Source organism: Polistes fuscatus, unplaced genomic scaffold, assembly GCF_010416935.1.
Source record: "Polistes fuscatus isolate 324 unplaced genomic scaffold, CU_Pfus_HIC Scaffold10, whole genome shotgun sequence".
In the NCBI taxonomy this organism is placed as follows: domain Eukaryota; kingdom Metazoa; phylum Arthropoda; class Insecta; order Hymenoptera; family Vespidae; genus Polistes; species Polistes fuscatus.
In genome coordinates, this window is record NW_025112998.1 from 1016157 (window position 1) to 1040998 (window position 24842).

The 24842-nt window shown below is 37.4% G+C and overlaps 1 protein-coding gene across 4 annotated transcripts in view; it reads right to left on the bottom strand.

Annotated features, from left to right (window-relative positions):
• Positions 1-6404: 6404 nt before the first annotated feature.
• LOC122526058 (discoidin domain-containing receptor 2-like) overlaps positions 6405-24842 on the bottom strand; it is an 81276-nt gene continuing 62838 nt past the window's right edge. For all 4 annotated transcript variants that reach the window (XM_043649202.1, XM_043649201.1, XM_043649204.1 and 1 more), the window contains 7 exons: positions 21323-21428; positions 17722-17953; positions 11352-11807; positions 8383-8590; positions 7726-8277; positions 7362-7459; positions 6405-7028 (listed from right to left, as the gene is read on the bottom strand). In XM_043649202.1, the coding sequence (XP_043505137.1) occupies positions 6861-7028; positions 7362-7459; positions 7726-8277; positions 8383-8590; positions 11352-11807; positions 17722-17953; positions 21323-21428 (1820 nt within the window). In that variant the 3' untranslated portion in view covers positions 6405-6860. The remainder of the gene's footprint in view (positions 7029-7361; positions 7460-7725; positions 8278-8382; positions 8591-11351; positions 11808-17721; positions 17954-21322; positions 21429-24842) is intronic.

Below are 24842 nucleotides of genomic sequence, written 5' to 3' on the forward strand. Positions count from 1 at the left end.
ATAAAATAAATGAAACTGGTCGTTGCATTAATCGAATAATAAACGATGTCGTTATTACTACTACATGCATAATCAAGGTTTTTCGATTAAATGAATGTCAAATAAAAACAAATATCATCTCGAGGAAAGAAATCGTTTGATAAATATTACCTGTTAATTGACTCTCCAACTGGACGGTTCCTTAACGATCTCGTTGATCTTCCATGTGGTTTTATTTTATTATCATTTTTTCTTTCAATTCCAAAGACGAATAAGGATAATGAGAACAATTTAATTTGATCTATGAGTTTGAAATATACAAAGAAATGGAGATCATGTTGTTCACTTTGCTAAAAGTTTTATTTTTGTCCAGACAAAGTTGTCTAAGGACTGAGATAGTCTTATGTATGTGTGTATATGTGTAACATGAGAATGCATAGTGTTGTATGTCTTCTTTATGCGTATGTATTCTGTGTGTATACGTATATTCATATGTACTTGTGATACATTAGACCTCACATTCGCAATCTCCTACGTCTCAATAATATAATATAATATATATATATATATATATATATATAGTAGTCTATCTCGGTAGCATACAAAAGAATACAGGCACACAGATATCAAATATGCTTCCGGTACTTGTTATCATATACTAGTCGATCAATATAATTACATTCATAGTGGTACTTCTCGTCCTTTACGATATAATTATTATTATAATTAATATAATTATTATTATAATTATTATTATTGTTGTTGTTGTTATTATTATTATTAATATTATTTTATTATTATTTTTATTATTGTTGTGTTGTTATTATCATTAATATACAATTTATGTACAAAATGGTCACAGTTCGCATTTTTATCTTAGCGAACATATATCAGCAGCGATCTTTCACGTTTACATATAATATTATGTATAAATTACAACGTTATATACACGAAGAGAGAAAGAGAGAGAAAGAAAGAAAGAAAGAAAGAGAAAGAAATAAAATGACAGAGAGATAATGAGTGAAACATATCATTTTCATTTGAATAATAACATTAATAATCATCATCATCATATATAATTTAATACGAAAACTAACAAATGAAATATTACAAAGATGGCAACAAATTTAACACGAAATTTCGTTACACAATGGAACGAGTTCAGCATCGAGCGAGCGTTAACGAAAAAGAGTTAATCTCCCCGACTGAATCTCTCGAGAGGTATTCGAGTGAATGCGAGAGGGTGGGAGAGGTTTAGGGTCTAGGGGGGAAGGGTAAGGGGTATAGGGGGGGAGTTGGATGCTTGGGGTTAGGGGAGGTGGTGAAAGTGGTACGGCCGAAGGACTTAAAAAATGCAGACGGGTGTGCTTCGAAACGAGGGCCACTAGAAGATCGCATGCAAAGAGTTTCGAGCGTGGCAGACATCGTGACTCCCTCGATACGACCGGTTCGTTCACTCTCTCTCTCTCTCTTTCTCTTTTTTCTTGCTCCTTTTTTTCGGTTCTTTTTATATTTTTCACGTAAGCCTGCCACCTCCCACCCTCCCCCCTTCCACCCCGACGGGGTACACCAGCAACGGCTCTCGTTATATTCCATCCGTCAGGAGCGTGCCGTATCGCGACTATATATCGCATTGTCGTCGACACGTCGGTCGCTGAGGTCGACGTGATGTTTAACCCTCTAAACTACCCCCTTCAAACCTTCCCCTTTTCCTCCCCAGTCACTCCCTGCCCTCTCTCTTTCTCTTTTTCTACGTTCCATTTTAAGGGTATGTAGCATGCACGTAGTGCATTTTCGCGAATAGATATGACGAAACTCGAGCAAAGTACCTTTTTTCTCTTTTGTTCGAGAAGTTAGATCACGAGCTCACTCACTCTCTCATTGTCAGTCAGTTACCCCACGTCTTACGTACATACATACAATTATAAGTTTTTTTTTGTCTTTTTATTTTCGTTGTTTTTCTTATTCTTTCTTTCCCTCTCTCTCTCACACACCTTCTCTCTGTCTGTTTCTTTCATTGACAAATTACATACATACCTCTATTTATAACCCTTCCTCTCAATATTTTCTTCACACACTTACACATTTTTCAAACATTCGATAACACTCTTTTTTTCGTCGGTTGGACCTTTAACACTTTTTCTCCCGATATATTATATTATATATATCATATAAACTAATTGCGTGACGAATTTTGTTGTTTCTGAAAGAAATAATTCGTGTTTATTTTGTTATAATATATTATTATATTCATTTTCTCCTTTTTTCTTTTTATTTTCTTCTTCTTCTTTTTATATATATAAGGATACAACTATATATATATATATAAATTTTAGTGTTATATGATACATGGAAAAATACTGGAAGAAAAAATAAAGACAACAAACAACGAGAAAGTCTTTACGTAACATATCATCTCCTTACACGTTTCTTAGCTCGTTCTTACAATATAAATCCGATGATTGTCGTCGGAAAGGAATCGACAGGTTTATTGGAAGTAAAGGAGAATGCGTTGGTACGTATAGTCCTGGTGAAATCGATCCTTTCGATTCCTTCCCGTATCGAATCACGAAAAATGATGCTCGCGCTTCGTAACAAAGACACACGCCGTTATTGCGATTGAAAATGATTTATTTGCTTGTGTCTCCAATTAACTTAAGGCGCTTGAGAAGATCTGTATGTGTTATTTGTCTGTCTGTCTGTCTGTTTATATGTATGCATGTATGTACGTAAGTGTAATATACGTGTATGTGTGTGTATTATTTATGTATTACATTTAACGCGGTCCCCTATTAATTAATATTTACAATCCGTCGTGAAGCACTTAGAAGCACTCTTATCATTATTTTCAATTTTTATCATTTCCTAATAATTTTTCTTTCATTCGATATAACTTACGAGGCGAGACGATATCAACGATTACACGCTAGAGATATACATTGCTAAGATTTTGATCGTGTAAAACACTATGTGTATATATACATATATGTATATACGCGTCTCTGTACCTTTCCCTCCGAAATTAAATGAAATAAGATTTAAAAAATTCGAAATAAAATTAAATATGAAAAAATAAATCAAACAATAACGCGTATAGTTTTCTATTCTTTTTCTCATTTGTTTTTATATAAATTTATTAATTTATTCAAATTGTACTAACTCGCGAGATCGTGGTTAACATCGCCATAACGCGTTGCTACGAATTCGTTTTTTACGATTAGAAAAATTCTTCCTACGGTTACTTATTTAGTAATGAAAAAAAAAAAAAACAATTTAATTTACGCATCGCTAAAATCCTTTCGTGTTCCCTTTGTTTTCTTTTTTTGTTTCTTTTCCTTCTAATTTTATTTTTTTCTTCCTTTCTTTCTTTCTTTATTTCCTCTTCTTCTCTCCACACCTTTGGACCACAAAAAATCGGGAGAAAGAAAAAAAGAAAAAAGAAAAAAAAATCTTCTCTCCGACGAGACGTGTTAAAGCTCACATACACACATACGAGCGCGCGCGCGCGCGCGGGCGGGCGCTAAACGGAGAAGTAGAGAGAGAGATAGAGGGAAAAGAGTGTTAGAAAGAGAGAGAGGGAAAGAGAGAGAGTGAGAAAGAGAGAGAGAGTGCTATGCGCGAAAGAGCCCCCCTGCAAGCCCTTGTTATTTTATTTTATTCTTTTTTTATTCTCTCTTTCTTTCATTTCTTCTTCTTCTTTTGCTTTTTTTCTATATCACAATAAAAGTCGTGTTAACGGTTCCCTTATTTTCCTGTACTCGTATCCTCTCTTCTTCTTGTTTATCCTAAATTCAACTCTTTCTTCTTATTTTTTCATATTATTTTTAATCCCTTTATAATTCTCTTCGTTAATCTCTTAACAAACACGCAATTTATTTATTGTTGTCTCTCTCTTTCATCCTGTATTGTCTATTCCTTACGTCGGTATATTTTTTATCATTTTTTTTTAATCTTTTTTCTTTTCTTTTAAATCTCGTTGCTTGAAGGCGTTTTGGTACCGATAGAGAAATAATCTTGGGTTTTATATATATATATATATATGGATGTATGTGTGTATGTATGTATATGTGTACTATGCACGTTTAAAGTTTGTTTTGAGTAATATGCAATTGTTCATTTAATTTTTATATGTACGTATTTTTGTTTGTGTGCGAGTGTGTATATATATATATATATATATATCTTTATATTTATAGTTTCACTTCTCGTAGGCATACATTATGTATATAAATAAAGTGGGTTTCTCAGGGAATTTGCAAGATTGGGGGAGAAATATTGCTACGTACATTTATGGGATATATCGCAAAATAATATACAGCGCAATGCCTATATAATTTATATATATATATATACATATACAGGATGTCACATAAAATCGTCCACATTATTATACTTCGACAAACAGAAACTTCATCGTCGTAATAACCTTATCAAATATTCACTTTTTAAATAGGACATCCTATATATTATAACACGAAAAAGGAAGCGCGCGCGCAAGCATCACAAGTCAGCTGCTTATGGTTGCGGGGGGTGGGGCGGGGGTGAGGATCGGATAGAGTTCATTATTTAATTAAATAATAATAATAATAATAATATATATATAACAAATTATCATGAATTTATCGAAACACGTCAGTCTTCGCTAAAGATTCGAGATCGAAGCTCACTATTGTATCGGTCCTTATAAACCCTTTTTTTGTGTGGATCAAACTGGATGAAACCGACGACGGTCTCGTGAAAGCAAGCGTTCGTAATTATCGAGCGATTAATTATCCTTTGGTCCTTTCCCTTGTCTCCCCCCGCTCACCATCCACCGATCTCGTGCCGATGTTCTTTCGAATATATAAATATTCGATTAATCAAGCTCGACATTAACTTTTTTCTCCTTTTTCTTCTTCTTCTTCTTCTTTTGTGTTTTTTTTTTTACTGTTTCATCTATGTGTACTTGTAGGACACGTATTATATACACGTATTATGTATATATATATATGTATATATATAAATATATGCGTGTGTATATCCTTCGGTCGGACTCGAATCGATAGTGAGCTCGATCTTGTTGCACATGCGTGCCGAACAGAGCGAATCATTAGCGTTACTCGTTCTGGAAATCCGTCTGTTATGTTATCTCGATTAAATTTCGTGACGACGAGGACGACGACGACGAGGAGAACGACGACGACGACGACGACGACGAAAACGCGTTCATGTTCTTTATCTCGCGTTTTTATTATATATACATATATATTTTTTTTTTAATTTTTATTTTTCTTCTTTGTGTTATCAAGTAAATAGATTAATCGTACATACATAAAGAAGATATATATATATATATATATATATATATATATATATATACAAATAGCTTTCGTCTTTTCTCGCAAATCTCTCTTATCGCGTTATTAAAATCGATAAAGATCACTATATATTTGCGCGATCGATTATAATAATTATGTTTCAGAGAAAAAAAGAGAAAGAGTTAGAGGATCAAAAGAAATGATTATCCGATAATATTTTAATAAAGTGTCCTGTTAAATCCGCGGGATACGTGTGGCAGTGAGAACGAGAGAGGGAGAGAGAGAGAAAAAGGAGTGGAGAAGAATGAAGAGGAGAGGAGAGGAGAGGAGAGGATAGGTCCTTTGAGTAGCGAGAAACGACATAAGCTTATAAAAAATCAAAGCAAACCGATACTACAAGTACCTAGGTTGCTTTTCTACAAAAGATATGTCTTCTGAATGATTTACATACACATACGTTCGATCTCGATTGGCTGTATTCTCTGTCCGATCACTTTGTCGATTTATTCTACGAGCACATCCATTCTCTTTCTCTTTTTATCTTTTTTCTTTTTTTTTTCCCTTCTTTTCTTTTTTTTTTTCCCTATACAAACGATCGGATTATTTTACAGATCCTTTTATCATTATCATTATTATTATATTATTATTATTATTATTATTATTAATATTATTATTATTATTATTACAAAGAGATATTCGTCGCGACATTGAATTTCCAGAAGAGTTAAATTCCGTGCGATTATTCGCGATTATTGTTATTAAAATCTGATATGCTAATTTCGTGTAATACAACCGTGAGAATATAACGCGCGTATTATCTAACTACATTGTATAGTATTTATAGTATGTATATATCTATGTATATATATATTTGTGTATATTTATATACATACTATATATTCCCCCGAATGTTTAACGCTTAACTATACGATTATTACATTGTTAATAGTGCGTCAATGGCAGTGCACGTCGAAGGAGAATGAACTAAATCCGATAATTATGTAAGAACTATTTTTAATCGAACGCATACGATTTTTGTAAATATTGTTTAATAATGGTCGTCTCTTCCTGCGAATACGCATTTCAGAGATTTCAACGTATTGCTTGATCTTCATTGCTTTATTCTACTTCCTTCTTACTATTAACCCGTTAGATTTGCTCCATTTCAACTATATTTTTATTTATCAGAATTCATTTTCCGATAATATTTACGTAATATAAATAATCTAATAACATAAAACGATGAAAAATAATTACGATCTAGATATCGATAATGATAAATAATCACTGATTGGTGTCTCACCGACGTAAAATATAATATTAAATATATACAATTATTTGTGTCTTTTTCTTTTGTATCGAATACATGCAAAAATCATTCGAGTAAGTTGAAATAGAGCAAGGACCATAGTGTCGTGTAGTAATTAATCAAATTGTGCAATTAACGTACCTCGGTAACCTTCGACACGTTTTGCGTATATCCCCGAAGAATGCGCGCGCGTGTACACTTCGTGTTAATGTAATATTTATGTATGTATGCAGGTATGCGTGTTGAGATGAACATGTGCCACGACGTACGTTCTCTTACGCGTATCTATGAAGAGAATGTTCCCTGCGTTTGCTTCCTCTGCGTTCGCGTTCGCATACTGGCTCTGGACTCGGTGGATTAGAGTACGTAAGATTGTTCGAGCCGCGAGGTGGTGGAGCACTCATCGGTGGCGGGGGAGGTGGGAAAAAGCTCTGTAAACAAGCCTAAGAGAACAACACGGTGACTCATTAAAATTCCTCAAGAGAATTTCGATTTCGATAAAATATAAATAAGTATCATATTCGGAAAAATAATATAATAATTGTAAGACCGTTTCTCATTTAGAAAAGTTGAAACAATTCATTAATGATAAATATCAAATTCATCGGATTATAGCTGACGATGAAAATTTAAGATGAATTAATAAAATATTAATACGTATTATAAGAAAATTCAATTGACCAATATTATTGTAAACTGTCTAATACTTTAAAAACGATTTTATCTAGCAATGTCGACTATTGTAAATCTAAAATTCGAAAAGACCGGGTGCTTACCTTCGCACTGCCTCTAGATGACGACTTGGAAAATACGCTATCTTGATCGCTGCTCACGCTAGGCACAGGCATTGGTACCGCGTAATCGTAGGTGGCATCTGCACGATATAGACCACACGAATCTACTTTAGTGACTCGAAAAAGAGTATCACGAACATGGCAAATTAATCGTTGGTTGGCTACGACTACTACTATTAAAATGAACACAATAAAGTTGAAAATTACTTTAAGATTAAAATCGAAGTGGGTAATGGAAAAAAAATAAAACGTTAAGTCATTCGCCATGTTAATAAATAAAATATAAAATTCCGTTTTTTAACGCGTGTACATTTTGTCTACAGGATAATACAACTTTTTAACTCACCAGATTGTTCAACGCTATCGTGAAGATCTTTGTTGTCTATGACTACAGTGCTGTATCCGTAATAAGCAGCATGAGGAGGTTCACGATATTTGTTCTCGTGAAATGGTTCCTGGTACTCGTCCAACCTAACATCCCCCAATAACCGATCATTGAGATCACGTGGAAGGGTTGTTAATTTGGTTCCCGCGTACCGATCATCCAATTCTTCAACTCTGTACGTCATTAAAGAAGGATCCTTTTCCGTGGTACCATACGCCGATTCGGGTGATAAATGTTGATGATTGCTCGATGGAATAGCACTTTTGGCACCCAACGGACTGGCAAAGTTTTTTCTCTGTCTATGACGCGAGACTATGAGAAAAATGGCCACCGCTAAAAGTAAAATGACAGCTGCTAAAACACCTATGATCACGGCCATGTACGTAGGTTCGTCTTGCTTGGCAATGGGAACTTCGTCTAGCGTGGGATTGTCTCGTGTTGGATTTTTATCACGAATACGCGGTGCTTCGGTTGTAGGCGGAACTTCGGGAGTAAAATTACCATGAGCTATATCTGTAACATTTGCCAGTTGGACGATCAAAATTTAGTTACAACATTTTACAAATCTTTTTAGAAATTTATTTTAAATAAATAATAATAATAAATAAGAATTTATACCAGAATCAAAAGTTATTTCGCTGATCATTATCCACTTGGCAGCGAAACTAAACTTCAATTTGACGAATTTACCAATTCGATGATGAAGTTTGATCGTGATGTTTCTAGATTGTTCGAAAATTTTATCTTCCATGTATGAATAGACGATTGGATCTCCAGTGTAATACTTGCCACCCACGCTGAACATGATGCTAACTTCGGAGAACACCTAAGGGAGAAAGAACAAAACGTCGGTGAGTTCTCTTTATTCGTATGTAATCCGCCTATGTGGGTGGAGGGAGGGGGGAGGGGAGGAGAAAGGTTGCAAGGACGTTAGCAGTCTTGTCGCGTTAACGCAGTCAATCTCGACTCTCGTTAAATCGGCAAATATCGCTTATTAACGCTATTACGAGCGCTTAAAGCGCACTCGATTATGGATATAATCAAAGGCTATTATCGTTATCACCATCGAGCAAGAGAAGGAGAGAATGAGTGAATGAGCGAGCGAGTGAGTGAGTGAGTGGGTAAGAGAAGGAGAAGGAGAGAACGGATAACGACCTTAACGCTGATGCATCAGGATCGAAGATGCGAATACGCGCGGAATGCTAATTTGGATCTCTTGCTAGTTGAAGGAGATCGTGAAGAGGAGGAACCGACAGATAAACGAAGAGAGATAGCACGAGAACTAGGGCTGGTACGTGGTACACGAAAGCGAAGATTACAAAACCCAGATTATCAAACTCCGTCTAAGATGAGCTTCGTGGATTTTCGTCTCCACCTAAGAGAAATGGAAACACCATCTTGAGTAAGAAAGAAAGACGAAGACAGAAGACTACTGACGGCGCTTTGAAGTGCAGTGTCTTTCAGGAGACGTGTCCTATCCGTGCAAGTGGGCACTCGCTTGTTAATAGAAGGAGTTGTTCAGAAGTGGAATGGGTTGAGAAGGTTGCCAACTACTCTTCTCTCTCTCTCTCTCTCTCTCTCTCATTTTCTCTTACTTAGTTCATCTATCTGTCTCTCTCTTTCCTCTAGGCTTTCCTATACATCTAAGTACTGCCGATTTGCCAGACTGCCGGTATTGTATTCGAATACGTGGCGTATCTGTACTCTCCGGGTCGTTGCTTGCTACCATTGTGTGTACGAAAAGGAAAGAGAGACAGAGAGACAGAGAGGAAAAGAGAGAGAGAAAGATAGAGAAGCTCTCGCGACGGTACCTTGCTCCCTTCGAACCTACTCTTCCACCCTTCTTAAATCCGCGTTACCGAGCGTTCCTACTGCCTACCCAACCTACTTGCTATCCTTCTCTTCCTCCTTTCTTCCACTCACCATGCTCGTTCCCTCTCTCTCGCTTGGTCGCGGCTATACAATCGGCTCCCGAGCCGGGTAATGAGGCGCTCTATTCAAATAAATCTTGATACCGGTAGAAGAGTGTTTCGCGGCCCATTATATAGAGAGATCCCAGTGCGAGCTGGAAAATTTTCGCGGAAGGGCCAACCACCGTCGAGGAGAATCCCTACGCGTTAATGCCGACAAGTAAAAGAAGCTTTCTCCTAACTATGGTTCCTCTCTTTCTTTCTTTCTCCCATTCCACCATCTCATTCCATCTAGCAAAGCCAGAGGCTAACCGTTGTTGCGCCTCGTTAACCATCCTACAACCTCGACCTTGACTCCAACGTGAAAACTGGATTCTATGCCGTACATACCCACCCTCGTCTTTTCCGGGCACGGATTAAAGCTTTGCTCTGGATATCTCATTCCTTCGTATGGGTTTTCAACCCGAGTCTATATTTATGGTTCTGTCTCTTCTTTTTTTCTTTCTCTCTCTTTTTCTTTCCATCTATTTTCCTTTCCTCGAACTATCATTCCAGCATAAGCTCCTCCTCCTCCTCCTCCTCCTCCTCCTATTCATATTTTTCTCTTTTTTTGCTTCTTCTATTCTTTCCTCTCCCCTAGCCCGTTTTCCTTTGGTCGCCATTTTGGTGCAAACGAAAAGTCGCCCGAGGGTCTTCCAATTTCCTCTTCGTCACGCGCACATTATATACTTCTCTACGTCTCTGCAGACATTTCTGAGTTCTCTGTTATCCGGAAAGCTTCGTCGTTCGAATTTTTCGATATTTCCAAGACTTCCGAGGATTGTTCGAAGCAACGACGACGAGGTTGAAACTTCGTCTCTAACGACAAAGTTTTGTGAAAGTCACGGAAATAATAGGTTCTGTGTGTACGCCATAGTAAGATGGACACAACTAGTGTCTTTAATAAGTTAGTAACCAGTGTGAGAATGCACGCGAGTGTTCATTGTTGAACGAGAAAAGAAATACCTTGTGCTTGACAAAGAAGACTCATCAAAAATAACAGAAAAAAAATTACGACTACGTGGAGTTACACTGTTCGTTCTTGGGTAAGCATAAAGTACCACGAGAACGGGGTGGGGAATGGGTGGGAGTAATGAACAGCAAGTTGGTTGAAGAAGGACAAGCAAAGTGCATCAATGATCGTCACTATACGCTTAGGAATTCTACGTTCTATATATGTATATGTGTGTGTATTCATGAGTCGCGTGTATGTTATGCGCGATGTTATCGATCGAAAAGAAAGTTAGCGGGGCAGACATGCGAGAACTTGGAAAGAACGATGAAGTCATCGTGTATATTATCGCGTTTAGTAAAATTTAATACATAGAAAACCGCTTTCCTGGTATTTCACGGTTGCGTACGTGACATCATTACACGATTTTGTTCGTAACTTTTCTTTATAATATTTTCCTAATTATATAACTTTAGAAAACGTAATCCGATTATTAGTTTAACGATAAAGTTCCTCTAACGTACTAATTAATGTTAACAAACAACTCGTCGTTACTCCTAGTTACTAGTTTATAATATATATATATATATATTTGTACCGTTAAGAAAGTTAACGATGTAAAAAGATTTTTAAATTTTTCTTACGTAAAAAAGAAAAAACAAAAAAGAAGGATCTTCCAAACTCACCTGTACTTCTTTGGTGAACTGATTGTTGCAATAAATGTGAACGGCTGAGAATTCCCTGACGTGGTCGAATTCAAATTTAATCTCAAGCGGATGACCGGAACGAGTGTCATTCCTCCAACCGACCCAGCCTTGACCACGATCGTAATCGTAGTAGCTCATCTTGAAATTATCCGGACCGATCTTGCCGTCGGTTAGTTGACCCAAACCTCGTAGGAGCTGACCGTCCCAGTAACCATCGTAAGTAGCATCAAAGAACTCCCAGTTGCTGCGCTTGTCTCCTTGTGGCATTGAATATGAAACGATACCATCGTTCCAAGGACAACCGTACAACTCGACTCTCATGCAAACCGTACGACGATGATAACTGTAAGGAAGAAATCGTACTTTGCTCGCCCACATTGGCGGGTCTAACTCGTGTTTCGATTCTAGATAGGTGTTCGTGTTGCCTTTTATCACCTGAAAAAAAAAAAACAGAAAATCCATCATTTTTAACAATACGTAATTTAAAATACTTTTTCAACTAAAAAAAAAATATCATAAAATATAATTCATTTTTTGTCAATTACTTTCATTATCTTTCTAATAAGATGTGACATATTAGACACCATTAATTTTATCCAACACCCCGTTGTTTCACTAATCACATTGGTTCGATACAAGGGACGATCGAGTTACCATGTTGTGACAGGGAATGAAGCAAAAAGATGAGACATATCTCTTATATAAAAGAGAGTACTCACAGATCGGTGCGGCATTACAAAAGCATCTCTGAGAGTTATGTCGTTTATTTCATTTTGAGGATAACGCATCGTTAGAAGAGACAAGACCCGTTCGTAATATTCTTTGAGTGTTCGCGACTCCGCCCCCTCCCCATCACCCCAGAAAAGAAAAAAAAAGATATAGGATGAAGGATGGGGGAGGGGGGAGGGGGTTGAGCGGAGAAAGCTGGAGGAGATTTGTCCAGTTGGCGGGGAGTTGGTTCGAAACAAGGCTCTTTCTATTCGACCATTCGACCGCGAGGAGCAAGGAACGACGAAAAGATTCGCTAAGAGAGAGAGAGAGAGAGAGAGAGAGAGAGAGAAGGGAAAAAGAAAGATAAAGATAGCGACGAAAAGAGAGGGTTAGGGCGAGTAGGGAATATCGAGAATTTCTCGAAGAGCGAGAGACCCTTCGAAACAAAGGCTCTCTTATTTCCCACTTAGGGACGACTCGTCGACGACTAGGTTCCTTGGTTCTCGCGTAATACCTACAACCTTCTCACGTATGGTTAATTACGTGAGCGTACTGCACATTACGAGGAGAGTATACAATCACGAGAACGAGTGTCCTCTTCTCTCGTTTTCTTTTTCTCTCCCTTTTTTTCTTTCATTTTTTTTCTTCTTCTTCTTCTTCTTTTTTTTTTACTTTCTTTTCACCTACTCCTAGTAGGTATACATCTTTCTGTCTATTTCTATCTCTCTCTCTCTCTCTCTCTCTCTCCCTTTCTGTTTATTCTCTTTCTCCCTTTAGTTCGTATTTTCTCATTCTCTTTCCCTTTCTCTTTGGCAGTGTTAACGACCCTATTATCGTCGTTCGCGAGACATCGGTATTTCTACCATTTCCTCTCTCTCCTTTTAACATTGCCATTCGTATTCGTACACGTAACACATTTCGATAAGATTCCAATCGAGAGGCGTTTCGTACGTTTACTACAAAGCATTATCGTTATTCCTTTTTGCCAAGATCTTCTCTCTTCTTCTTCTTCTTCTTCTTTTATTTTATTATATTTTATTTGTCCACTCGGTTCAATGCTTAATTTAACACGGTCATTATTAATAATTAGATAATAACAGGAATGAAAAATCACGACATGCCGAAAGTTAATAGAAACGATGTATTCTTAGTATTTTATTTAATGCGAACATGAGAGATATAAAAAATAATTGAATAATTTATATTTCGAACATTAAAAAAGAAGAAAGAAGGTAGGATTATTATTACTTTTTTGTTGTCTTCCCCCAACCCCCTCCCACTTTATATGAATATCCGCGTAAGGTGTTTTATGTTCACGAGACTGGTTCGTAGCAAATTCCGAACAAGTCGACGACAGGAGCTACCTGCCGTCAGCTACCTGTATACTCATCGATGCGTCGTCTTAAATGCGAGGAAAACATTAACATAAAATGGGCGTTGGTCTTGAGCCACGCCTACCTCTTTGTCGCATCGGCACCACTCTCTTTTTCTTTGGAATTTGTCTACCGAAAATCTTGTCGGTGATGTAGACGAGAAAAATAGAAAAATAAAATGTGTTTCAGAAGAGAAAGAACAAGAAGAAGAAGAAGATGATGATGAAGATGAAAAAGAAGAAGAAGAAGAAAAGAAGAAGAAGAAGAAGAAGAAGAAGAGGGAGAAGAAATGTCAAGAAATGGGAGGAGAGAAAGGAGAGGAAGAAATAATTTAAGAAGCGATATCAAGAGAAAAGTCTTTTACTCTGAATCCGTTTGCGGCTTCCCTCTTTTCATCTCTTTCTTTCTTTCTTTCGTTCTTCTGGCTCTCGCAGCAACTCCTTATAGCGTGGGAGGGAAGATAAATATCGAGATTATTTATTTTTCCTGGCGACCGCGCGAACGTACCGACGACTCGTAAATGCCGTCGTATTTTTGTTCTCTCTCTTTCCCTCTCTCTTTTTTTCTTTTTCTCTTTCTCTCTCTCTCTCTCTCTCTTTCCATTTGCTAGAGGTCCACCACCCTCTCCGAATTCGCGGTTGATATTTACGAAATTATCTTCCGGGAGAGGGGAAAAAAGAGAAAGAGGATATGAGAGAGGGAACAGGAAAAACAAGAAAGAAAGAAAGAAAAAAAGAAAAGAAGAATGGTACAGGGACAAGTGAAACATCTCGATTGGTATCTTATCGAGATATCCCACAGGTACGAAGTAATGGCTCGAAAAGAATAAAACAAACTAAAATGTATCTCTTTCCTCCTAAACGAGTAGTACTCTCCTTATTTTCAAAAATCCACTATAGATAATCGTCTGATTTCAACTAACGATATAAAAAAACGAGAATGTACAAATGTTTAAACAACGTGTTGGAATATAAAAATTATCTAACTAAAATTCAAATGAATAATTTCAAAAATTCTCACGTTAACGTATATTCGTTGTAATTAATTTCACAAATTAGAACAAATTCAACTGAAAATTACGTTCAATTTACTTGATTTTCTTTTCCCCCCATACTTTTGTTTCAGTCCACGTAAATCGAATTTACAGAAGTTTCAATAGTAAACTGTATTCGTTTCTTACACGGTCTACCGATCGATATATCCGTGGGTTGACACGAATGCACTCAAGCTGAATGAAAGTTTCTTTTTTTTTTCTTTTTCTTCTTCTTTCCGACCGTATAAAAGTTCTTACTCGTGTCAGAAAATAATTACCGAATAGGTGTCTCGGACGCCTACGCGGGGGACCGCCAGGAATGAAGTCGTTTTCTGTATATTTTTACTTTGACTTTGGTTCGGATATAGGTATATCTAAATGTGTGCAAGCAAACTGAGAGATATACCCATGCCTCGTAGATTTTTCTTAATTTCCTTTAATAGTCCGTGAACACGACTCGCTGACAGCCGTACCGGTTATATTCTACGAAGGTCGGGCGTCCTCGAAAGAACGCTCGACGATCGTACGTACGATAAGGACGAAGAACGTCGTTCCGTAATTAAGCGACGAGAAACACGCACACACACTGGGAAGGATGTTTCTCCCAGCGGGAGAGGAGAACGTACCGCGGGGACGCGAATTTCTGCGGATTTATACTCGCACTTTCTCTCTGTTTTTCTCTCTCCTTTTTCTTCCTTTTTTCCTTTCTCTCTTTCGTATCAACCTCTTGGGTGGGCCCAACCTTCTCTTATCCTTTCGAACTGGTGTCCTTCGAGTAAAACCTTCGAGTGGACTCCTCCAGGTCGTATCGACCCATGATAGAGACCCTGCCCCCTCCCCCGCACCCCCTAACTTTCGACTAAAACATTTTACTTTTTATCATATTAAATGTACAAAATAAAAGCAATTATTGTACGGTTATAGGAAAACGTATTTTCTATTATTTTCCAATATCTTTCCTTTGTATTCGAACGTAATCATCATACGCTTTAGTGATAAAATAAATTATATTATTATTCTGCAAAGGGTTAGATAGAAAATGTAATTGGATTCGCGTTAATTGTTATTCAATAGAATTCATTTGTACAATGAAGTAATGTAATACGAATATCGGGTCTCAAAAAGTTAACGATTCGTATCAACGAACGTGTAGAATAATTATTTGGAGGAATATCGTTTCAATGAAATAAGTGTTCAGTTACATGTCGGATGAAAATTATTCGTTATTATTTAAGCTTTTAATTTTCCTGCTCAAATAATTATCGGATGATTTAAAAGAAAAAAAAAAAAAAAAAAAAAAAAAAGAAAAATAGTAAAATATTGTGTTTAACTGAATCGACGACGATGAAAGACCTTAACCGAGTTTATGAATAAATAAAAGGAAAGAGAGGGAAAAAAAAAACAAGAAAAGAAAGGAAAAAAAGGAAAAGAAGAGTAAAAAAGGAAAGTCATAGAAACAAGGAAATCCATATCGAAGTATAAAGGGCATCTCTGGAGAGCCGTGATCCCTTTAGAATTTCGCAGTTCGTGAGATTCGTGGAGTACTTCGGTATGGCCTCGCCTATTCAGACAGGTACGTTCTATATAGGTGAGTTGAATATCGTCTGACCCGTGTGCACGCGACGACCTTCCCTTCCCTCGTTTTATTGATCCACCCTCCTATACAAATAAGCTCGAGGCAGCCCTCTTTCGTACTAACTCCCGAGGAAAACCTCTTCAACGATCGGACGCTTTACGTTCTTATTTTTTCCCTTTTTTTTTCTTTCTTTCTTTCTTTCGTTACGTATTTCAAAGATATCTTGTCGTGAATTTTGCGCATGCTCTAAAAAACAATTCTTAAGAACTTTCATCAAAATCTTATTATAAAGTAAAAGTATCACACGAATACACACACATTTAAGAAAAATCAAATTATTTTCTATTAATTATTATTATTAATTCTAAAAATTAAATCCAATCTCTTTGATCGTACCGTTCATATTACGTTTAAGTAACATTAGAGACATATAAATTAATTTAATCGATGCAAATGACGAACGTATATATTTTGTTCGTACAAATAATCCAAAGTGAATATGTAGATTAAGTGCAGTGAGAATTGCAGAACAATCAAATTCATTTAGAAGCTCGAGTAGAGCAAGTTCGGCTAAACCGTAGTCCACTACACTTCTACGAGATTGAAGCGTTGTCCAACCAAAAGCTGATAAGATCTCTCCACCTATATATATATTCATGATACATTGCGGATTTCCCACGAGTAAATCGATATACGAGACTGTGACTACCTTTGCTATTTCTACAGAATATAATAAAGAAATCATTATTTCTATATAGCGAAAAAATAAATATGTTATCATGGGGAAAAAGTTTTCAATATATTTGTCAAAGTGTTTGAAACATTAATAAACTGTTCATAAGAAAGTCAAAGATATTGTGTAGGTATTGTCTACTTAATGAAGGAGTTAGTAGATTCCCGTTTACGAATCTATTCTAGTAAAATGTTGAAAGAGAAAGAAAGGGTGACAGAGAGAGAGGGAGAGAGAGAGAGAGAGAGAGAAAGAAAGGGATAGAGATAAAGAGAGGAAGAACGTAGATCTCTGGAAAATAGCGTATTACATTGAAGATTTACGTCTTGTTAATGTCACGCTTTAGTTGCTGCTCGTGGTCGGCCTTTAGACTCGTGGACAACGCTACAAATCATTCTCAATAATCCTCGCACACGTATGTAAGCACATAAGCACGCACGCATGCACGCACGGCCATTTTATGCACATTGCCCTCGACTAAATTTAACCTCTATCGTATTCCCTCTCGCATTTAACGTGACTCTATTCGGATAAATTACTATAACTTCGGCGATCGATTTGAATTATTCGTTCGTCATAAAAGCCTGTGGTCATTTATTCGAAGTACGGCTACCGGGGGGGACTGGTGGTCTCTAAGGGTCAACGATGATAGTTCAAGTGCTACTAGAACGTAAAGAAGATGGGACCGGATGAATATATTTGAAATATTCAATAAAATTATCCTTTAAATAAATATTTCATCTTATGAACCCCTTGATGAGATTGAATTCAAGCACACTTTTCATTTTTTGTCTTTTTCCTTTCTACATGGAAATTCAAAGTACAATATTTTACATGGAAATATGAAAAAGCTCGTAACTTTTATTATCCGTTAATCAAATAATAAAATGAAGATGATAATACGTATATATTATAATATAACTCACCTCCTCGCCACGAACATCCCTGTAGCGAACCCATTTGCCAAGTTTGGGTCTCCAATATTCCAGAAGATATGCTTCCGAATATTCCACGCCCTGTCCATTTCCGAATCGACCTTGAGTGCCAGTTCCCGTGATCATATGCACCGTGTGTAAATCGATTTCCAACCACTCTCGTGGTTCCGTTGTGATCTGTTGCTTCGGGCACCAGGCACCTCCGTGACTTTCTTGCCTAAGCCTGGGGAAGAAAAAAAAGGTCAATATTTTCTTTTAAAATAAAGAAGAAGAAGAATAAGAAGAATAAGAAGCTAAACCTCTTATTTCGTCGTTTCCTCTGTATTCTTTTCGTTTGCTGATCGATTTAAAACGTTTATACGATCGATTGACCTAAGACAATGTATCACCCATTGTTCTGATGTACGATAAATCACTGATATAACAACAACAAGAATAAAAAACGAAAATGAAAAAAAAAAAAGGTTAAATAAAAGGATTGCGAACGGAAGCGATGTGTGCATCATCGAGAAAAGGAAGTCGCATAAATACGTGATCGTCTTCCTGGCCGACGGATAACCGTCACCTTGCTGGATGAGGTGGAGTTGATACGGGGGAGTGAAATTATAATTTATCGATCGTGCCAAGCCACCGGATGACATGAATTAAAGATGAGGTGGCACCATCGCGAGAACGACGACGACGACTACGACGACGACTACGACTACGACGTCGATGAGGACGACGAGGACGACGAGGACGACGAGGACGAGGACGAGGATAGTGAAGCCACTTCGAGCTGGCTAATAATTGTATTCGCACATACCTTTAGCGACACTCAGACACTCAGAGAAGCGTGCTCTTTACCGAAGAATCCTTCGAAAGATTCGAGTACCTTTGGAATTAATCCTTTGACAAATGATTGGAATATTCTTTGTAATGTTAACAGTGAATAATCAGCGAATATTTTATATATCGGGGTTATACGTATTGAAGAATTTTCTTTTACACTGTGAAACAAAACAAATTCATTTACTATTAATTTAATTTAATTTAATTTAATTTAATTTAATTTAATTTAATTTAATATATATTATTTTTTGTTCAACTCACAATTAGTTAGGATTAATGATAGAAAATTTAATTGAATGAAAAAAGAAAAAGGAAAATAAAGATTAAAAAGAACGGGTAACACGGAATTACCGGTAAATTATTTTGCGACAAAGATATCAACCATAATCCTTTCTGTTTCTTAAACTCTTTTAACTCCCCCTCTCTTTATAAAGTGTAAGAACTTTGAGTTTTGCTTTGACTAGAAGGGCAGTAAAAGCGAGTACACGGAACGAACTCGCGGAGTTGTTGTGTTCTAAAAGGAAGGAAGGAAGGAAGGAAGGAAGAAAATAAAAAGTTAAAAAGGAGAAGGGAAGTGAAGGAAAACGGTGAAACGAAAGGGATGGTGGATAGAACAAAAAAAAAGAGGTAAATAGAGAAAGAGAGAGAAAGAGAAAGAGAAAGAGAGAAAAGTAAAAGTGAAGGGGTGGGAAGGAGGATGGAGAGTGAAAGAGAGATAGATAATATGCACCACCGTGAAGGACCATAACTCATAGCCCATTAAGAGAGCTCGAACTGTCTGGCTGCCACTTTGATACAGTCCAGGGCATCAAAGACATTCCGCGTACGCGGCACCCGCTCCACGATAAATCTCAGAACGGACGATTACGCTGCGAGTAGACTCTGCCTGGAGCTGCCACGTTGGCGAAATCGGTGCGAGAAGCTTTTGAGAGAACTAAAGGGGAAAGAGAGAGAGAGAGAGAGAGGGAGAGGAAGAGGGAGAAGAGTGGAGTGAGTTACTCGATTATCGGGAGAAACTGTTTGTCGAAAGCACGAACGTGCCAGAAGTCGAGCATACGCTGGGATATATAATGGACGTCGAAATCCAACGTGTTTCTCCACCAGTCGCGAAAACTTCGAATCCGTCTGACGAAGGAGAAGAGGAAGAAGACAAGGGGCATGAAACAGAAAGAGAGAGAGAGAACTTTGGAAGACAGAAGGTACGTTTCTAGTTGAAAGGATTTATATATAACGTCGAGTATATTCCTGATTTCATTTATTTGAATATAAAACGTTTCAAACGTTATATCGAAAAATTTTCATTTTTCTATTTATATCCGTCTTATTCCTGATTTCTTCGATAATCTCGATAAAAAATTTTTATCGCGAATTCGACGTTATGTTTAGTATTAAAAAATATTATACAGCGTTATGATATGACAACATGAATAATTCGTTCTCGTTAGCACGTTAAGTTAGCATCATGTAACTTTAATAAAGATATCTTTCCTTATCACGAATATCATTAACGCTAAAGACACTCGTTTAGGGTTAAAAATGATGGGAAGAATGTTAGGAACGTGGAATTGGCGAAACGGCGTGCCGATTTAGAGATAGTATTAAAGTGTATACAAACAATGTTTAAATATGGGTATTTTAGGGTAAATGGAAGGCGTACAGGTAAATAGGGTATTCACCGGGAAGCCCGTGGCATCGTAGAAACCTTATAAGGGCTCGTTGAAGGAGGTCTAGACGGGTCTACTAGGAAAAGACTGCGTAGGAGTGAACGATATCGGTATTGCATTCACGGGGCTTTCTTCGTGTCGCCAATACGAGTGCCACAAAAAAAAACGTCTTGTCCTTCTTTTTTTTTTTCTAGATCTACCGCATAACCTATTAATGCGCTTTCGAGCTTTTCCGAATAAAAATCAAAGAGCTTTTCTTGCCAAACGATTGGATAAAAGTGTTACTCGTTTGTTGAGAAAAAAGTTCATGGGATGTGATTAAATGTACTTAGGAAGAAGATTGAAAAATTCAATGTATGCGTTGTAATGTATATTATTTGAAAAATTGTTTAAAAAAGAAACATAAAAATAAATAACGAATGACATTTCCCACGAGTTAAGTTTCTAATGCAAGAAAGTCCGACAATAAAAAACAGTCAAACAAATGGTCGATGGGAATAAAAGTAGGAACCATTGAGAGAAAATACACCGAACACCGTAGGTGGTCCAAACGACCCTTTGTATCACATATACCAGACTCTGTTGAATTTCTTTTTTTTCTTTTTTCTTTCAATGGTAATTAACTCGCACGTATAATCAAAGGACTAGGTATGGGGAAGGGTATAAGCATTTAGGGCGTCCAAAGAGCTTTGAAGCTGGCCGATACAAATGATTCAGCATGCGGGGCTTAGAATCCCAGGCGTCATTAATCCTCATTGCTAGCTGACGGCCAAAGTAGACGTACAGTTTACTGGTATTTGATTGATATGGTAACCGACTCTCGAGATAGATCTTTACCTATCTCGAATCCGTTTGTAGGGATATGACGAACGTGTCATCGATGAAGTGACATCGTTTCTCACGTATCCATAAAACGACTTACCACCACGAACCAAGTATGGAAGCGAAGTGCTTCTTGACTATCCGATCGATACCACAACATTTTTTCTTTTTTTCCTACATATATATGTAGTATTTTTTTTCTATCTTATTGTATTGCTCGGAGCAACGTGAACGTATCGAAGAGGGAAAAAAGAATATACTACTTTACTACTCACCGTCCATGATGGGGTCCAACGTTTCCGCTATCAAAACTCGAGCTGGCTGTAATGTCGGCATCTGGGATCGCCCTGGACTCCATTCCTAAGGGTGCGATGCATTGTGCTGAAAAAGAAAAAGAAAAAGAAAAAAAAAGTAGAAAAAAGTAGGGAGATTCGGTTACGCACGTTTATTCGACACTCCTCCTTGAATCAATATGATTTTTTGAAAGAGACTTTTCTAACACGTGATACCTATGATCAATCCTCCCTCCTATCTAAAAATAGTACACCTTTTATAGATTGTATCATTCGATAAGGCAAAAGAAAAGGAAAAAGAGGAGAATACCTCATCTTCTGATTCGTTAACGGTACTTTTAAATCGATACTTATCCTTCGAAGAAATTTTTATTAGATCAAAGAGACCTTGATTGCTCTACACGAATATATATATATACACCGCGAGAAAGTTCTCAGGAAAAACGGATAATATTGGTAGCGTTGGCTCAATTCGCTCTCGTAAACTCGATAAATTCAAGTAGGAAATTCAACTCCTACTGGCTGTAACGACAGCTGTTTCCTGAATCATCGCCAGGCACGTCAACGATTATCGAGCTCGTTTACTCGTGCAACGACCTTAAATCCACAAACTTTCTTCTCCTCGTCCTCGTCCTCGTCCTCCTCCTCCTCCTCGTACTCCTCCTAAATCCTTTCCTTTTCTCTCTTATCCCGTCCACTTTCTCCCACTGATTTTTCTGTCCCGTCACGAAAGGCTGCCGAGACCACGTAAATAAGTGAACTTGTAAATGTTCTTTTTTATTTTTTTTCTCTTCTTCTTCTTCTTCTAAGAGTCTAGCCAAAAACTTTGAATCTCCAATGGGTAGAGAGATAAAATTTGATTGCCACTTACGACATTTCACGTTTGGGGGTTGGAGTTAAAACTGTTATCATATAGTAAAACTTTTTTTCGTCATAGAAATATCTACTTTTAGTTTACTTACAATCAAGCTGATAGAATAAAATTGGTATTGTAATTCTTGGACAAAGACAATGAATATGAATGAAGAACTTTTTGATCTTTAAATTGGACTCAAATTAGAGTACAACTTTTGAACTTCTCAAATACCATGTAAAACTGTTTGTTTAACATAAATTATATCTATAGGATATGAGAATTGAAATAATTTACGAAGTAAATGTATTACTTGGTAGACAAGTTATATAAGCTTTCGTTCAAAAGTGGGATTTCATTTAGGAATAACAAACGAACTTGTGTCTCCTCGTGGAAAGCAGGTTCGATTTCTGTATTTATAGACATCTTGGAAAGGAGGTAAGATGAGAGAGTAAGAAAGAAAGAAAGAAATAAAGAGAAAAATAAAGTATTAGAAGGAAAAGAAGAAGTAGAAGTAAGTTATGCGACGTTTGGCCCGCCTCAGCCACTCGTTCGGTCACCATAACTCTCAAGAAGTGACAGCTCCGAACGGAAGGGTGGGCCCGCCCTCATCCATCCGCGAGAAGAGGGAAATTGAATGCCCTAGCAACCCTCTTCGCGAGATTCTTCTTCTTCCTCTCTTTCTCTTCTTCTACTCCTTCTTCTTCATCTTTTCTCTTCCGCTGTCAAACTGATAAGCGTTTTCCTTAGAAGGAAGAAGGCTTTTCGAATCTTCGTATGTTCTCGTAGAAGGCATTTTCCATGAGACAAGAGTGTACCCATCGCCTACTTATTTTTTTTCTTTTTTTCAAATTTCACTTCAATTTAATTGCTAGGTTTATTATATCAAATGGAATGCTAACTGTAAGCTCGTATCAATCAAATACTACAAATCAGTGAGATATAGTTCAATTAATAAAAATTCAAAAAGAAGAAGAAAAAGAAGAAGAAGAAGAAAACATCTTTGAACAAAACATCACCTTCTTACCGAGGCAAATTCGAAATGACGAAGCCAGGAGAATGCGGTATACTAAGAAAACGTTTATGAAGATGCTAATTATTTGAAGCAACAGGATTGCCGGCTTTGCGTTTTTAGTTCCACGAAGGAAGGAAGGAAGGAAGGGGCCCTTTTTCTGCTTGCGTCAGAGTAAAATGGTTGAAGGAAATGAAGCGAGGGAAAATTTTCACAACGCAACGCCCAGAGTTCTCTTTCTCTTTCTCTCTTTCTCTCTCATTCTTCTATCTCAGGCGGATTTAATAATTTCGCCATGCCCCCTTGCCTTTGTTAACTCGGTGATTATTATTAATGACTGTGTACGCGGTCCAGACCGTGGTCTTCGCTCTTCGTCTGTTCCACCCTTCCTCCTTTTACATGTTTTCCTCGTTCAACGGCGCGAATGTAAATTAATTACTCTCTCGATCTTAGCGAAAAACATATTAAGCGGTCTGCCTTATTACGCCGCGATATTAACGTATAAATCATGTCTTGCTTTAAATACTACCCGCGAATGTATTCCTTGTATATTTTCTTTTTTTTCTGAACCCGCAGAAAGAAAGTCTGTCAGGTATGAAATGTGCCTGATCGATCGGTTTTGCATTCAACGCGATTAAGAAGAGCTTTCACCATTTCAACGAGATTCATTAAGAATAAAAATATTTTCAATTTTCTTTTTTCTTTTTCTTGTAAAGAAAAACAACGTCTTATATTCAAGTTCTTATCAACGATATTCAAACACGAACCTCAACAACGCGAGGAAGAATAATAAAATACTTTTTATTTACAAAAAAAAAAAGAAACAATAAAATCGTTGGTTAAAGTAGAGACACGAGCTTTTTTCATCTCTTTAATAATGAATAGTAGACGCGTAATGGCTTTTCCTCGGTCGTATTATGCTAGTGTCTAACACTTTATTCGCTTAACAAAATTAGCAGTTGCCCACCTGCTGCACGGTATTTTCCATCTCTCTTTCTCCACTATTCCTATCTCTTTTCTGTATCACCGAGAACACGAAACTCCTTTCGTGCGGACCAGTGAAATTAGAATGAATGTTTGGAAGAGCGATGACCTCAAAAGAAGTTCATGCTTTCCCTCTGGGCAACATCGTGGTCGTGTTGTAGTGCTATCTCTTCTTCTTCCCCTTTCTCTCTTTCTCTTTCTCCTTCTCATTCTGTCCCTTTCCCTTTACTTTCTTTCTCTCCATTCGTGCCCATTGTCGAGGTCCAAGGGAGCCATTTTCGCCTCTTTCAGGAAAAACAAACAGCCTAGGCGCTGTAGGTTGTTGGAAGGGAAAGGTAGTGTTGGTAGTGGTGGTGGTAGTGGTAGTGGTGGTGGTGTTAGGTGGTGAACCGAAGGCGCATGCTCTTTGTCGTTTCTCTTTCTGGCGCCGCGACGGCTGGAAAAACGGAAGTACTACTTTTACGCGACCCTTCCGTCCCTCCTCAGACGTCCTGCTGCCCGAGCCTTTTCTTCCATCGGTCCTTTTACACCCTCTTCCCCATGAGATCCCCTGGGCGAACCGACCCGCCTCCTCACCAGACTCAAAATCACCGTCTCGAGTTGCATGCGTTGGTTACCTCTCGAGGGGACGCGAAACTCCAACCCCTTTGTGT